Source organism: Scomber scombrus, chromosome 8 (assembly GCF_963691925.1).
Source record: "Scomber scombrus chromosome 8, fScoSco1.1, whole genome shotgun sequence".
Taxonomy (NCBI): Eukaryota; Metazoa; Chordata; class Actinopteri; order Scombriformes; family Scombridae; genus Scomber; species Scomber scombrus.
Genome location: NC_084977.1, coordinates 8,002,834 through 8,018,772, shown reverse-complemented (window position 1 = coordinate 8,018,772; position 15,939 = coordinate 8,002,834). Strand labels below are relative to the sequence as shown.

Sequence of the window (15,939 nt, the reverse complement as noted above, 5' to 3'; positions counted from 1 at the left end):
TCTCTAATAAAGATACAAACACAACATGTCATGTCTTGTTTGTCTTAAAACTAAGGTTTGCTTCACCTGTGTGAGCAGTATGTCTTCAAGAGGGTGCAAACGCTCCAAATGCTGAATGGAAAATGGGACAACACTATGTAAAAATCACTTATCTGAGCAAATATAGGTTTTTTTTTTTTTTTTTTTTTTACACTTTTCTGTATCCAGTTGAATGCAAAGCACATTTTCCAAATGAAGTTTAAAGGTTCAGTTCACACAAATGAATCACAACAAAAAATCACCCATTCACCTGCATACAGCATTAGAATGTAAGCAGAAATGTCAGAGACAAATACAGTAAACAAGAAGTGAGATTTATTTATGTATCTTCTGCTGTAGGTGAACCACAACTTTAATACCTTTAAGTGTTTGTTGCTCACATTCTATCAAAATTATAGCATATACAGTATTGTAATATTGCACATTATTAAAATTCACATCAAACACACTGTTAGTCTCCTCTAAAGTCATTACACTTGCCACTCCTAGTTGTAATAAAGCTGGTGGTTCCTCCCACAGACATATGTCTATGGTTCCTCCTCTGTTTACTTAGCTGAGACCTCTGTTAATGACGTGTAAGTGGGCGGAACCATTCGGCTCCTTGAGTTATGATTGACGTCTCTATCAGCCACTCACACGCACACTAGCAAGTTAAAGCGTCGAAAAGGCGGGGGCTATCGAACACCAAAACCTTAGCCAATGAGCGACGGCGTGAGAGCCCCATTGGCCAATCAGAAACTTGATGCCAACTGGCCGTGTTTCAGGGTGGCGCTGGGTAGTTCATTTCTTCAGAGGGGGCACACAGTGTTTTCATTGAAGGTAAGTAGTTTTAAGCTTAAACTGTTCAACCGTTTGTATGAAAATATACACACACGCTTTACTTGGTCGTGTGTTGTATTTTAAACAGACTAGCCGGTTGGTGAAGGGACTTACCGCAGAATAACGGTGTTGTTACCGGTGTTCCGTTAACGGGGCTGTGTTGATAAGGCGAGTTGATGATTTCAGTCATGTCTGCAGGGTAACTGGAGTCTACCGGAGTCTGAATTGCCTATAAAAATGTCAGGTGTCGTGTTCCCTGTTTGAGTGAAATAAACATATTCAGTAGGTTATCCATGGTTACTGCTCAGGCTGAATTTGAACCAGGAAGTGCGCTCTGTTTATGTTAAACACATGGCAGCAGACCGCACACACTAATAACTTAAGGTCACTAACTCAATGATAGCACATGTTTAATTGGTATATACATGTGATAATTAGCTTCCTGAGTTGAATGAACTCATGAAATTGAATTTGTCTTGCATCCTGGTAAATGCTTGTACACGTCTCCTATAATCGTCCTGTAATTTCTTCAGTTTTTCTTCACTTGTCTGAATCAGTCTGACTGTAAACATCCCACATCATCACATAAAAAATGTTGAGACGTGTTCTTCTGAATGCTCTTTGTTTCTCTCTGCAGATGTCTTTTAATCACCCACTCTTTCCTCCCATCTCTCATTGTGTTTCATAGTTCTTCTTGTGCTTGTTTTTTTCTCCTCTCCTCTCCCATCTCTTAATTTCAGATGCAGTTCATGCTTCTGTTCAGTCGACAAGGCAAGCTCAGGCTTCAGAAATGGTACGTGCCTTTGTCTGATAAGGAGAAAAAGAAGATCACCAGAGAGTTGGTGCAGACGGTCCTGGCTCGAAAGCCTAAAATGTGCAGCTTTCTTGAGTGGAGGGACCTCAAGGTTGTGTACAAGAGGTAAGTAGAAATTGGGACATGTTTATGAACAAAGCATTTTCCGGGTGAACGCTCTCAGAATACAATTCTCACACTCGTCTGGGCAATTCACAGACCCATCATTCATTGACGTGGCTCAGTTGGGGAATTGGGAGAGAGTTTTATCAAAGAGGCGAAGACATCATCGCTGCAATGAGAAAGGGCATTAATTTAGGCTCATTATATTCTGTTGCCGTGCCAACAGACTGGCAGGCAGACTATCTGTGAACCCAGGGGACCCAACAGGGACCGACTCAGCACAAGAACCCATCAGTGGCCCTCAGCCATTTGTTAACCCCCAACAGTTACTCTAGCATTTTAATAATACTAAGTAATACTAAGGTATACCAGTGTCATTAAACACTTCCTCTGACTGTTAAGTCATTAAGACCACTGCCTGTGGATTTACCTGTACTGCAGGGGTCAGAATTGATCTTTTCCTCCTTAATAAAGACCAGCATGTAAAAAGTAAGTTCTTGGAAGTAACTATCTGAGTGTTCTTAAATATTTCTGAGCCAAAAATTAGCAAAACTTTCACCTTCAGCAAAAATGTGGGAAATAGGTCCAAGAGAAGTAATTATTTTGAGAACATGATTCAATGTTGGGTATTTACCAAGCTATAAGAAGCCACAGATATTAGATTTTTGTATTACTTTTGGACACAGAAACTTAAGTGAGAAGAAACGGAAATAATAAGATGTCAGGTCCGATTTGTTGGTACATGATCTGCCCCAGAGCCAGCTGAGCCTCAGGACACAATAACTGTTGCTGCTTTGTTGAGGTTTAGGCCCCATTTGATGTAAAAATACCACAACATGAAACATAAAATATACAATGTAGCCATGAAGCAGAACAAACAGTTCAGACAACTGAACAGAAACCCTGTTGTTTTAGCTATCCGGATTCATTTAAATTCTGAACGTGTCTCAGAAAGAAGCCTGAATCCATGACTGAAGGAACTACTCTTGCTCACATTTTTTTGCCAAATTGAATCACCTTGATATTTGCTAATTGAAAATATTACCACAGTAAAGGCTATTGGCTTCCTGCCGTGCTTGGAAAAGAATATGTCCCTTTGACTATGAAACCCAACAAAGTCATAAACATTCAAAAATGAATTTAAGTAGAGAAAAAACCCATGTTTAACATAAGGATCTAACTGTCAAATACAACACTAAGAAGCTAATTGTTTTAGCAACATCCTCTACATACTGTAATAGCTTTGCTTCAAAAGGTTTGACTCTTTAACTTCCTCTTGCTGTGACTGGTGGCTTGTTAAAGCGTTGCTTCACTTCTCTGTGCTGCAGACAACTGAACTGAAGCCTTTTGTGTTTCCTGAGCTTGGCTGTGCCTTGCATTCACTTGCACAAACAGCAGACAAGGATGGAGCGCACCACGAAACAATTAAAGAATTCAAAGACAACTGTTAATCAATTGATCATTGATTGGAAATGCCAACTGGTTGCAATCTTGTACTGTTGGAGACTTGTGCCAGTATTTTAGCCACGTCTCTCTTAAGATCAACAGTGTAGTCCTTTGTGCCTTTCTGCCCTGCTGGTGAGATCAACTGACCTGCTCCTTTATTAGCCAATCATCACATGCTTAAAGAGTGCCTTAGGGATTATCAGGGATAAAGAACCATGGCAGAATGAGGCTTAACTGATACAGCCTCCTGCATCCGGCTTTTGGTTTTTAAATGAATACCCTGCACACAGTAAACAGCAGCCCTTAATAACAAGGAACTGCTATCTCAGCACAATTACAGCGACCTGGGAGACAGTGTATTACTTGGAAATCAAGTCTTAAGTGTTGAAAATGCATAAAGTCAGCTCTTTTTATATATTCTCTTTGTCAGGTTGACGTTGCAGTTTTTCCACAATGAGAGAATGTTCTCTGTTTTGTCACTCTTTTGCAGATATGCCAGCCTGTACTTCTGCTGTGCCATCGAGGACCAGGACAACGAGCTCATCACACTGGAGATCATCCACAGATATGTGGAGCTGCTGGATAAATACTTTGGCAGTGTGCGTTTGTGCTGTCTCTTTCTTACCTCTCTTTGTTTTCAAATGTTGTGCTCAACAGGTGGCAAACCTACACATCCCAAAATGATTTTCAGTGATAATCATTGCTATTTCATTTCTGCTCAACAGGTGTGCGAGTTAGACATAATTTTCAACTTTGAGAAGGCCTACTTCATTCTGGATGAGTTTTTGCTGGGTGGGGAAGCTCAGGAGACATCCAAAAAGAATGTGTTGAAGGCCATTGAGCAGGCTGACCTGCTACAGGAGGTAAGGCACACTGATAGAATCAAAGTAGAGAAAATATTGATTTCATACTAATGACTTTGTTTAGTTTTCTTCCTCCCACCTCATCAATAATCTACATTTCTGATTCTTGAGACCAAAGTCAGGGGAAATAGAAGGACTTAGAAAAAAGAAGCAGAACATCCTCATTTAAGGATACTATTTAAGTTCTTCAAATTAACATGAATCACAAAGCTTTTATGAAAGATCCTCCTTAAAAAAATGTGATACCTGTTTTGATTTGGTAGTCTACATTCATTTAGTGTGAATGTTAGTGAATTATAGCAGGTATGTTATAGAGTGTCAAATCTCACTTTACTAAATGTTTTAAGGTTTATTCAAGGTGAGACTGAATGTTTACAGTCACTTGAAGAAATATGAATCTTGTTACCACAGAAACGAGTAGCTATACTTGACACACTTGCTCAGGAAGTCTTTGAATGTTGCTAGTTCTTCCTGCTGTGTCATTTTTCACATTTTTTTCTGATCGGTGATACATTCTTCCATCTTTAACTTATTTTGGTTTTCCAAGCTGCACGAATACACTCATCCAGCTTTATTTGTCAAATGTCTTCCATTTAATTTCCTGTGATGTTCCTCTCATTGGCCTCACAGAGCTTTATCGTCCTCCGTTTCATTTCTTAACCTCAATCAGCTGACGTGTTTCTCTCTTTGCCTGTGTATTCTTTACTGTTGTGATTTTTGCAGAATATAGACTTTCAGACGCGCCTGTTTTCAGGTACAGTTTATAAAAACCTAGCTCACCCTCACTTTAGTGTTAGATCAGTACCCTTAGAAGTAGATTCACCACCACCAGCAGAAACAACACAGCAGCAACGGTTATATTTCAAGTGGCAGGAACACATTACAGATATTGAAGTTGCTGGTGTGTTTTTTCTGTTTCATATTGACTTCAACCCTCATATCTCTGATGTAACTGTGATCCTAGACACTGACTAGGCAATAACTCATTGTCAGCAGCATATACTGTATGTGGGAAACCTCATAATAATAGAAAAGTGAAAAATCAAACTGTGTTTATCAGTTAAAAGAAAGAAAGTAGTGAAACCTGTAGTCTAGAGCTGTGGATGCAAGCGTACACATGATGATTTAATGTTGAGTCAACATCAATAGCACATAGTGTAAACATTCAGTAATTTTGTTCTCCTTTTTAGCGTCAGTAAAATTTCTGAAATGATGTGATTATCTTCACATTTTTTAGTCTCTTTGGTTGACAGCTGAAGTGAGGGGGGGGGGGGGCTCATGTTGCAGCCCAGCAACAAAGCCTCATTGTCTGCATTACTAAGACCACTCAAACACTTTGTGGCCCAGATTGGCTACAGCAGCAAAACCACAGTGTCACTGCAGATATGGTGCTGACTGTAAGCATATCCAGCACCACACATCAACAATTCACCGGTCACAGCATGACAGCTCAGTATGAATGTTAATAGAAAAGAGGTTCTCTTTCACTTCAATCTGTTGATGTCGGATTAAATCCAGAAGCTTAAACATTCAGATAATTCAGATATCGTTACACTGCAAAATAAAATACTGTAGAAATAATTTCAAAACTTTGTAAGTGCAGTTTTTTTAATGTTAAGAACACAGTAAATGGAGTATAAATGTACAATGTATTTGGATTTACAAACTATTCTAGTATTGACCTAAGCAGTGTCAGCAGGCTATTGGTTGTTGCTGGATTTGTTTGTTCAACACTGAGTGAGCCAAAAGGCCACTGCTAATGAGTTCAGGAAAGTAAAATTAGGCCAGTGCTACAAGCTCATTAGCATCCAGTAGAGAAGGGTAACGTGAACTATGGTCCACGCTTAAACACGCAACATGAAAGATAACTCAAATTTGGCCGTTACTGACAGAAATATGTACTGAGGCAGGACAGTATGCAGTTTAAAAATAACCTAATAATACATATACATATACAAAGTACATTGCCTCTAGAGAAATGCACCCTAAACTTTTTATTTTATTTAAATAGGGACAGTGCACAATAAAACATTAACCTTGTATAAAACAAGGAGAGATGCATTGCACTGGGGGTTTTAGCAAGTTGCTATTTTCTGCCCGTAGTCCCTGAGTATATAGATGGAACATACAACAAATTAAAATCAATAACATGTGGATGAGTGTTTTGCTCTGTGGTAGTGTGCTCATCTTTGTCCAAAACAAAACACAGCTGAATAAAGATAATATACAGAAGACACAGTTTAAAAACTTTGACCCACTTTGACATTTTACACATTACCAAATCTGTAATAGAAAGAAGCCTGACGTACGTAATGAAATAAGCAATAATTTCATGGAGCATTAGAAAATCCAAATGTGGCCCGTGACCATTCGCTGCGAGGAGGTTGCAGCCAAGCCCATAATCCCTCAGGACAAACTGTGAAGGTGTGCATTGATTTACAGTCAGCTGGGCCATCAGGTCGCTGCAGTGTAGAGAACATACTGTGCAGTGATCCTAAAAGGCTTATGGTAAGTTCTTAATGTAGGCTTTTTCCTTTTAAGGATAGGAAGTGAGAAGTTATTTGAGATCATTTCACTGAAATTCTCGCTTTGGAAGAAGTGGTGTCAAAACCTCCAAGATTGCCAATCCACGTTTACCCTGAGAGGGAGGGAGGCAGAAAAAGGTCTTTGATTGGCTCAATTCTGTATTTATAGAGCCAGAGTGAAGACTGGGGAAGTTTGCCAAATGAGGAGATCTTGTAAAGGGCCTAGAGTCCATCCATGCCTCCGGCCAGTCAATTGGTAACTACTAGACTGGTGCAGTCAGTCGGTCAGCATGGGTTTCCAGTACTGCGTGCCGTGAACTTCTACCTGCATGTACTTCTGTCAGTATGACTGTCTCATGACTCTGAGTGAACCAAACGTGACATGACCACAGAGTCATAACAGGCATGAACTAAAACATTAACGTTTAGGTCATGTCTGAGAACACTCAGTTTCACTTACAGGTGGCATAATTCAACACTTTTCAATTTGATGTAAGATGTTGGTGTTATAGTCTAAATTTGGATCATTTTGACATTATTGCAATCTATTTGATTTTCCCCCCACTAATGCAATTTGTAAAATGTTAAAAGTTCATCTGAATTGGGACTGTAAATTGAAGTGGAAGAGCTATGCTGCCTGTGTGAAGAGTAGCTTGTTGTTTTACTAATAGCACTGATTGAAATTGCTCAGATTAATGATTATGTATGTTGGATATTAAAGGTGGTAAATGATCTCTGAAGAGTAACACTCAAATAGTAGTTAATTAACTTGTACTAATATTAATTCCCCATGTATTACATATGGTGCTTTTGACCTCAAAGTAAGTTGTAGTAGTAGCTGTCATGTTATTAATGAATATAGTCAACGTTACTCGGTATTTTTTTCTGTCAACAACTTCCATGAAAAACCAACAATGCCTGATTTTTATCTCTTAACACTCTCCAACTTCCCCACCTTATCTGTGGCACTCAGCCTCTAGCCCATGTGTCAGTAGGACACATGGGCTAGAGGCTACAGACATTCATCTTTAAAAAGATGTCACCATTATTTCATTTCATTTTTTTTTAAAAACTGGCTCTGTGACTTCCTAAAACAGCTGGGTAGTTTTTAGCAAACGTTACTCAACCAGGAGTAAATAGCATATTTGTTGAAAACTATTTTCATTTGTGGATTATTACTAATACACGTGTGCAGCATTAGCTAATTGACTAAAAATAAACTACAGTGCCCATGTTCATGGTATTAAGGTAATATTATATTAATATTATAATTATTATAATTTGGCTCTTTGGTGGGGTTTTTTTTAATCATTTTTGTGGACAACAGTGGAACGTTATGGCATATAGGAAAAAGCTATTTCATGTCTTTGGCTACACCAATGATAGTTCTTAGTAGGACTGAATTCATTGTTAGTTTTGGTCTTTTAATGGGATTTGTTGACTGAGGAAAAAAAGAAGCTGCCAGCCAAAAAAAAAAGCTGCATTTTGAATGTTTCAGTGGTTTTCTTTGCAAAGAAAACAAGCATTCATTGTGACCGTTCCAAGCACCAAAGCTTATTAATAATTAGTTATTATTTCAGTGCCTCTTCTCGTCGAGGTCATTTTATAATCAAGACAGCAATAAGATCAAATTTAGAAATGGCTCTGCTACTTGAGATGAACAAACTCCTTGTTGGTGTAATTTAGCCATCAGGCTAATCAGCTGAACTTTTAAACTACTGTGATTGAAATGGTGAGATCCTAGATTTCCAAGTTTTGTCAAATTTTCAACAGGTGGTGTATAAGACGCATGAACAAACAAACAAAAACACAAAATCCATTCTTTCATTTCATGTAGGGGAACTTGATTTATCGTCAACCCGCAGCAGTTTTACACATAGTGTATACAAAAGAAACCGCTTGGGTGAAATAAAGCTGGGGTTGAGTTGAGGTGCATTTGGATCTGGTTCCTCTGGCATTGATAGTGCATAGTGCAGTAATTACATGGAAAACATACCACAAGGGATTTGGTCGAAGCTATTTTAATAAGCCTTTAATGAAACATTTCTCAGGAGCGGGCCATTACTTTGGCGCCAGCAAGCACATCTTCTGTTAGAATAATGATGCCTCAGAAGATTTCCAGCTCAGCTCACTTCTGCGTCTGAGACTTTAGAGATAAATTAAGTAGAGAAGTCCCCATGAAGAGGGCATTGTTATTACGGTGGTGCGCGGTTCATCTACTGATCCCTGAACTTATCCTGTTGATGTGTTAACACTGTAGGTTCCTGAGACATTTTCCCTTGACCGTAGTTGACCAGTGGTATGTCATTCTGTTTACTTTTTTGTTTTTATAAAAATGTTACAGGTATGATGGTCCCAAATGTGTCCTCTGAGTCCTCTGGACTTTTCCAGAATTAGGCTCGCTGAGGTGAATACTCTGTGTCTGTGGATCTAGGCCGTCTGTACAACTAGAGCCCTCTAGTCAGAGAGCTAGTCTCAGTCTTTTTATACTGTCAGTCTGTCTGTAGCTCAGTTCCAGTAAGACAGTGTCCCTGGGCTTGTTCCTGGTCTACTGTCAATAGTAACAGCTTCTCTACGGCTGAAAGTACATGTTTGTATTGTAAACAAAGTTTGTCTTAGTCTGTGTGTATTTGTTTTTCATTCTCCAACATTTCATTGACACTGTTTACACTACTGTATAATTGAATCTCTGTGGTTTGGATAACTGACACTTTGACTGTGTGCCTGTAGTTATACACATTTAAGAAGACCTTAAAGTGAAACAGGACTCAAACTGTTTCCATAGTTTCAAAGTGTTCATCTCACCCCACTCAAACTCAATTAAATGTTGTTGCTTTTGGGGGAATTTTACAATTTTTTCCTCTTACTCAGATAAGATATATTTTCCTAAAGAATATGAGATAAATTAAGCTAACGACACTATTAGGCATAAGAACCACTGTGAGTTTGTCTGACTTGGACTATGGAGAAAAAGTAAAATTCTCCAACAAATTATATTGTTAAAATGAGAGTGAAAGGAATAGATGGACTTTTTGGGAAGTGCCCTTATTCGTTCCCTGGCCACCAGTCAAATCAGCAGATTGGGACCACTTTCATTTATGCTAAATATCAAGCTAACGGTAGCAGAGGATTAGCTTAGCCTTAGCATGGAGTTTGGAAAGGGGAAAATAGTTAGCCTAGCTCTGTCTCAAGGTTAAAAAAAAACAACCTCCAACCAACACAACCTTCTGAAGCTCACTAATCAATATGTTGTATTTTGTTTGTTTAAGTCAAATAATTTGTGAAAAGCACTTTGTGGTTTTATGAACTAGGACAATTTCTGGGCTAGGTGCAGTGATTTCCTGGAGTAAGAATCCCACAAATCTTGTTTGTTCACAGATTAAACATATGACATATAACATGTTTATTACTGAGTTTTTGAGGTGTTGGTATGTGGATTTCTTGAATTTGAACAGTACCAGGCTAGCAGTTCTTTCTTGCTCTTCTTTTCAGGCTCTAGCTTCATATTGAAAGCACAGGCATGAGAATTATCCCAGCGAAAACTTGCAAGAAAGCATATCAACACATTCCTCAAAAAGTGGAACTATATTTTTGATAGAAAATGAGAAAATAGTGAGTTGTTTTGTCTTTGTCACCAAGTGATACGTCCTGCCTGCTGCTCTGTCTCCTGCATGTCATGTGTAAGAAGTGGCTGAATGAAGTGGCTGTTACAGTAGGACGCAATGTCGCTGTGTTTTTCTAAGCTGTGTGCATTTCTCTCCCTCAGCCCCGTCATGAGTACTTTAATTTGCCTGTGTACTGAATGGCTGCCATCGCTGCTGCTGCTGCTGCTGCTGCTGCTATCCACCCTGCATGCTGAGCTCCTCAGTGCCTGGCACCTTTCTCTCTGCCCTCTGAGCACCTGTCATTGTCACTGGTTTGGGGATGCAAGAATTTTCTTGGCTCACTATTCAATTCACTACATGACAGTCATGATACAATATTATCACGAAGTTTAAAGAATATTAAAAGTACAGTAAATTATTAACACAATGAGGCTGGATGTTCCGGTTACTGGGGCCTGAAAACTTTATAATACTATCCACAGAAGTGAGTCAGCAACATGTTTATTCATGTTTTGCGGTGAAACATTGTTACATGCCTGTCATTGGTGTTCTTAATGTTGGTTTCATTGCGCAAGTTGAACACCTCTTTTTTTATTATTATCACTGTAAAGTAGGAAGTTTGCATCATGGGCCAGGATGACTCAAAGTGTACTGTTTGACCAAGAATTTGATCCACTTAATGTACCATAATTCTTCTGGGGCTTTTGGCTTAAAGCTCTGGGAGATATCTAATAAGGGGGACCTTGATTTAAGATTGTTGATTTTTGATCTAACTTCAAGCTTAACAAAGAAATGCATTTTTTAGTTCAACCAATGATTCAGCAGCTACATTTCTAAATACATAAAACTTGCTGAAATTAGCTGCTCTATTTTTTTTGGGTGGAAAAACAAAGTGTACACCATTGGATGAAGATGGCACATGATTGAAAGTCACTTTAAACTGTTGAAGTCTGTTCACATTTAAAGTGCTGATTTGTCAAGGAGAAGTTAAACAGGACAAATCATGTCAAAACTATTTAGTTATGATAGATGTTCTTCACCTAGTCTCTACTTCCTTTTCTGCTCATCTGTGCCAGTGCCACTCAGAATATGTGGGGGAAGTCTGCCCCCTGTTGCACAGGTTGTAGTACAGGTGCACAAACATGTCAGACTGTGTTCAGTTATACCGTATAGTATCAAGGCATACAGTATTTATGTGTAAAGTGATTGAAATGATTATGTTAATGATGTTAGTTAAAGCATAGAGGACCTTAATATTTAATATCCAAGAGGTGTTCATCATATCATTTTTAAATGTCATATGTTTATGCTTCCCTCATTGGTCTCGCTTTTGTGACTGAACTCACATTCATGGGTGTGAAGTGAATGCAACAGAAGTCATGTGTTACCTGTTCCTTTAACATGTCTCTTGTGGATTTGTAACTTAGGTTTGTATCTTAAGAAAATGTGTCTGAATTTTAGGTATTGTCCTTGCTGTGATTACTAGGAGTTGTTGTTCTTAGAAGACAATACAAGCCTTTTTGACATCTGTGCATTAATAAGCTCAGTATGTTAATTTTAAATCTATAACGTTGTTTTTAGAGCCTGATCATTTCCTATTTAAATCAATGAAAGTGGGATTAATGCTAAAGAAATATTTGCTCTTTGCACTAATTAACTAAGGGCTCTTTCTGATTTCTACACCATAATGATAATAAATATTTAAACAGTTTGAAGAGTTGAAATAATTTGCCTTACAAATTATTTATCTATCATTAATGCACACTGGCTAAGCACTTCAAATGTTTTATATGATCTGCCAATGCTCATTTGTGTTCTACTAATAAAGACAGATGGCATTAATAGACAAATTGAGGGTATTTTTTATCAATAAAGGTAAATAAATTGCTTATGATTCTTTGGCAATTAAGCACACTGGTGTCTTTCTTTACTGTAACTGATTGGTCCCTGTGTATACACCTTGTGAAGTTCAGTCTGACATTTAGAAAATAGTACTTTTTATTGCAGCCGTTTTCTTCTAATTGGAGAAAAACAAACTCAGTAATCTTACCACTGAATTTTGCCAAGCTCCATATGCTTTTCAGATGAACATGTTTATCCTACATTAAAAAGGAGATCAGGGATTCATCATTTCTGCAAAATCTTACCCGAGAGGGGAAAAATGACTATAAATGGTGAATAATGCATAGTTAATGTTTCAAGATCTGGGTTGAACATTTCGCGCTGAAAATGACACGACATCTCAGAAGTCTCTGTGTAGAAGTGGAGCTATTTTCTCCTCTAACTGTACAATGAAAAAGGCAAGATTATCTGTTTCCCTGCTCTGATGCTACTACTCTCTTTACTTTGTGCTGAACCTTGTTATAGGATGCAAAAGTAAGTGCTTCTGTCTTTCTTTCTGCCATGAGCTCACAGTCTTTGATGTTTTCCTGAATAATATCTATGCTGTCATTCACATCAGCTTAGACACAAAACAGATACAAACTAATAAGTATGTTTGTGTATGTATAAATAGTATAAATATCCATTAATGCAGCTTTAACAAATAATAGTGGCCTACATATCAAGTGCAGTATCAATTTCTAAAATATTAATGTAAAAGGGTGAATTGAACTGCGGGGTTGATACTCACTATGAGCCACCCCTTTCACTTTACATGCATTCATTTGATATGATAATAATAATACCCAATGCATTGATATATTGAGGATTTAATGCAGCTTTAACTTCCTCAAATTTAAAAATAGAGGTTAGAGGGTAAATTAAAGTCAATGATTATAAAGGTTGGAAGATACATCTGAAGAAAATACTGATTAACGCAGCCTTAACTTACTTATAGTAAGTATAAAAAACGTAATCAATGACTCAGAATTTGAAGGGTAAACTGTCATTTGCATGAAGCAGAGTGGAAACTGAGTGTTTGTCATGTCAGTGAATTACCCCCCCACCGGTATTGATGCTGAGGCAGTGGTGACACGAGATCAAATGTGGCCTTGCAGAGTGTGTTGTTACTCTATTGTCTAAATCTCGTGTGATCACTGTGGTGTGCAGCTCACTGATCACAGGAGTTGTGGTTCCTCTCTCCTTCCGCAGGACGCAGAGACCCCACGCAGCGTACTGGAGGAAATTGGACTGACATAAAATGGCCCTCGTCATCACCATCCACTCACCACAAACTCCTTCCTTTGCCAGCTACTCTGCTGTATGTTTCCGATACCAACCCCAGTTCACATTTTATCACATGCACGCTCACAATCACACACACATGCATGGTTTTCTTCTGCATCTGTGCTCCACAACTTTCCACACCGATGCTTTTGTTTTCTCCTTTTATATTCTGTGACAAACAATGTAGCACTGTTTGTCTATTTTCTACTGAGTTATATGTGTGTACAGTATGATGACAGTAACTGTTATTGTACCAAGGGAAAATGTAGCATCATTAAGTTATTTTTTTTGCTGCTTTTCAGTCCACATCATATGGTTTATGGTTTGTGGTCCACATGAAGATGCTGTACTGAGTTAACTACTTGATTTAGATTTGACCATATTCAATCACTGTATTATTTGAAATAGATTTTATGATTTCAGAAGTATTTCTGAATTACAAATGTGTTAGACCCAAAGAACATGTTATATTGTAAAGGGAAGTCACACGTGTTACATTTACAGAACCAAAGAGGTATTTTTCATAGTAAGCATTGCATTGTGATCATCACAATCTTAGACATTAACCATAGTTTCAAACATATTAAGCATTTAAAAGTGACCCACTGTACTTACACTGTAATGCACTGCTGCAGTTTAAAGTGAAATCACTGTGGATGAACTGGCTTGAGAATAGAAAGTGTTGTATGTCATATAATGAGGGCCTGTGATTGTTTGATATAGTAGTTTCTATACAGGTTCACACCTCATGTTGAATGCCTTAATCTCTTGAATGATGGATATCTATTCATTTGAAGTGAGATAAACTGTTAATGCCCCATTATCATATCATTTGCATGTCAATACATTGAGTTTGATTTATTGATGTATTATGTGCAAGAACTAAATTGACTGTTGAAATTTCTTCATGTTCTTCTCCTTTTAGATTGTTTGTGATGAAAACATTTCAGTGATTGATGTTGTAGTATTCCAGTCACTTCAAATATCTAATCAGTATTGTTGAGGCAGAATTAAAGCTTTTAAAGCTGCATTAGTCGATTTTCAACCACTAGATGGCAGAAGAACTCCAATGCAAGTTGACATACACAGAGCATCGAAATATTACCGCCTTAATACGTTGTTAGCAAATCAAAAACAAAACAAAAATTCCAGCAAACAATGACCTACTTTACATTTTCATCAGATATGGAGCACCATCATCATCCCATTGCGGTGATGTTTCTGACCATCTGCTGTAGTCTATAACATTCACAGTCCTTTAACTCTAGCACTGCAGAGCTGCAGGGTTGTAGGTGCTCTTTGGGTTCCTTACTATGAGTAACCCTTTTTATACCTAAATATATTCACGGATACATGATTTAATGTTAATTTAAAACAGTTGGATTAATGCAGCTTTAACTTTACACTTAAGTTTCAGATGGGATGTCATTATCATCTTAGTGTTTTTCCGAGATGGATAAAATGGCAGTATATCAATCTCTCCTGCCCTCTTTGTCTATACTCTGAGGTAAACAGTGTTTTTCATTTAATAACAAACCTGTGTCAATCACACAAAACTCTGACCAGCGCAACAATTTAAAGCCGAGGCACCTGAGTATTTGACTTTAAATCACACCTAACATCCACCCACACAGGTGCTTATAGGCACAACAAGTTCAGACCTTTATTTCTCAATAGCACATTAGTTTGTTGACCTTACGTAATTCTCAGCATAGCACCACCCAACTACAACCTCTTCAGCTCATCAAGAAGAATTGAAAACAACTTTTAAAAAACTGTTTCACTGTCTATCTCAAATTGGTAATGCTCAAAACAAAGTAGCTTTGACCACTGACAGCCACATGTGACCTACTGTACAGCATACAAACTACCTGTTTACTACTGTGACTCTGAAAAAAGGTAGTTAAAACTTGAATGATTAAAACAGCAATGGTGTCAGTGATTTCCAGCCACTTAGATGAGTAATTAAAAATAATGGAAACTTAGTAAACCTCAAAAATGCCTCGTACACAGGACTGTACAAACATGAACTGGAATTCTGTGTGTATTTTATCTTCTCTTGAACATTGTGTACATTTTTAAAAGCTGGTGTTGTAAAAACCAAAACCAAAATGTTTATATATATATAAATATATATACATTCACTTTTTGTTTTTTCCTTTTTTGCAACATCTGTATATCACAGTTGAAATATTAAAATCTTCCTATTCTAACTTTTGTATTATTTTCAATGGGCATTTTCATGTATAATGTATGCAGTATGTGATATGCTGTATCTCAGTTGTGTGACTGATAGAATCTATGCCGTTCTATACTGTGAGCTAAATTTACAGTGGCTTAAGCATGAATGCAGTGCAACCTGTTTATTACATTATTGGACTTGTGTTTTCCAGAGGATGAATAGTGTAGTCTGCTGGCACAGTGGCTGCAATTGGCAAAGGAGGAAGATTGTGTTTTCCTGTGTCAAGTTCAGCAATAAAGAGTAATCTGGGGCAGAGAGCCTGTACTGTCACACACAGCTTGTTTCCTTTCATTCTTCACTGGTCACCCACATAGTG

The 15,939-nt window shown here is 37.9% G+C and overlaps 1 protein-coding gene across 2 annotated transcripts; it reads left to right on the top strand.

Annotated features, from left to right (window-relative positions):
* Positions 1-816: 816 nt before the first annotated feature.
* LOC133984595 (AP-1 complex subunit sigma-2) lies at positions 817-15,893 on the top strand. 2 transcript variants are annotated; one of them, XM_062424015.1, is made up of 5 exons: positions 817-858; positions 1,599-1,777; positions 3,711-3,819; positions 3,946-4,083; positions 13,307-15,893. In XM_062424015.1, the coding sequence occupies exons 2-5, from the start codon at positions 1,599-1,601 to the stop codon at positions 13,352-13,354; spliced, it is 474 nt and encodes a 157-aa protein (XP_062279999.1). In that variant the 5' UTR covers positions 817-858; the 3' UTR covers positions 13,355-15,893. The 2 variants fall into 2 exon arrangements, with proteins under 2 accessions (XP_062279999.1, XP_062280000.1); XM_062424016.1 differs by lacking the exon at positions 13,307-15,893 and adding an exon at positions 10,375-12,385.
* The last annotated feature ends 46 nt before the right edge of the window (positions 15,894-15,939 follow it).

Coding starts and splice junctions, on each gene's coding strand:
- LOC133984595 (XM_062424015.1), top strand. CDS start 1,599: ATGCAGTTCATGCTTCTGTTCAGTCGACAAGGCAAGCTCAGGCTTCAG. Junction 3,820..3,945: donor TGGATAAATACTTTGGCAGT/GTGCGTTTGTGC, acceptor TCTGCTCAACAG/GTGTGCGAGTTAGACATAAT. Junction 4,084..13,306: donor AGGCTGACCTGCTACAGGAG/GTAAGGCACACT, acceptor CTCCTTCCGCAG/GACGCAGAGACCCCACGCAG.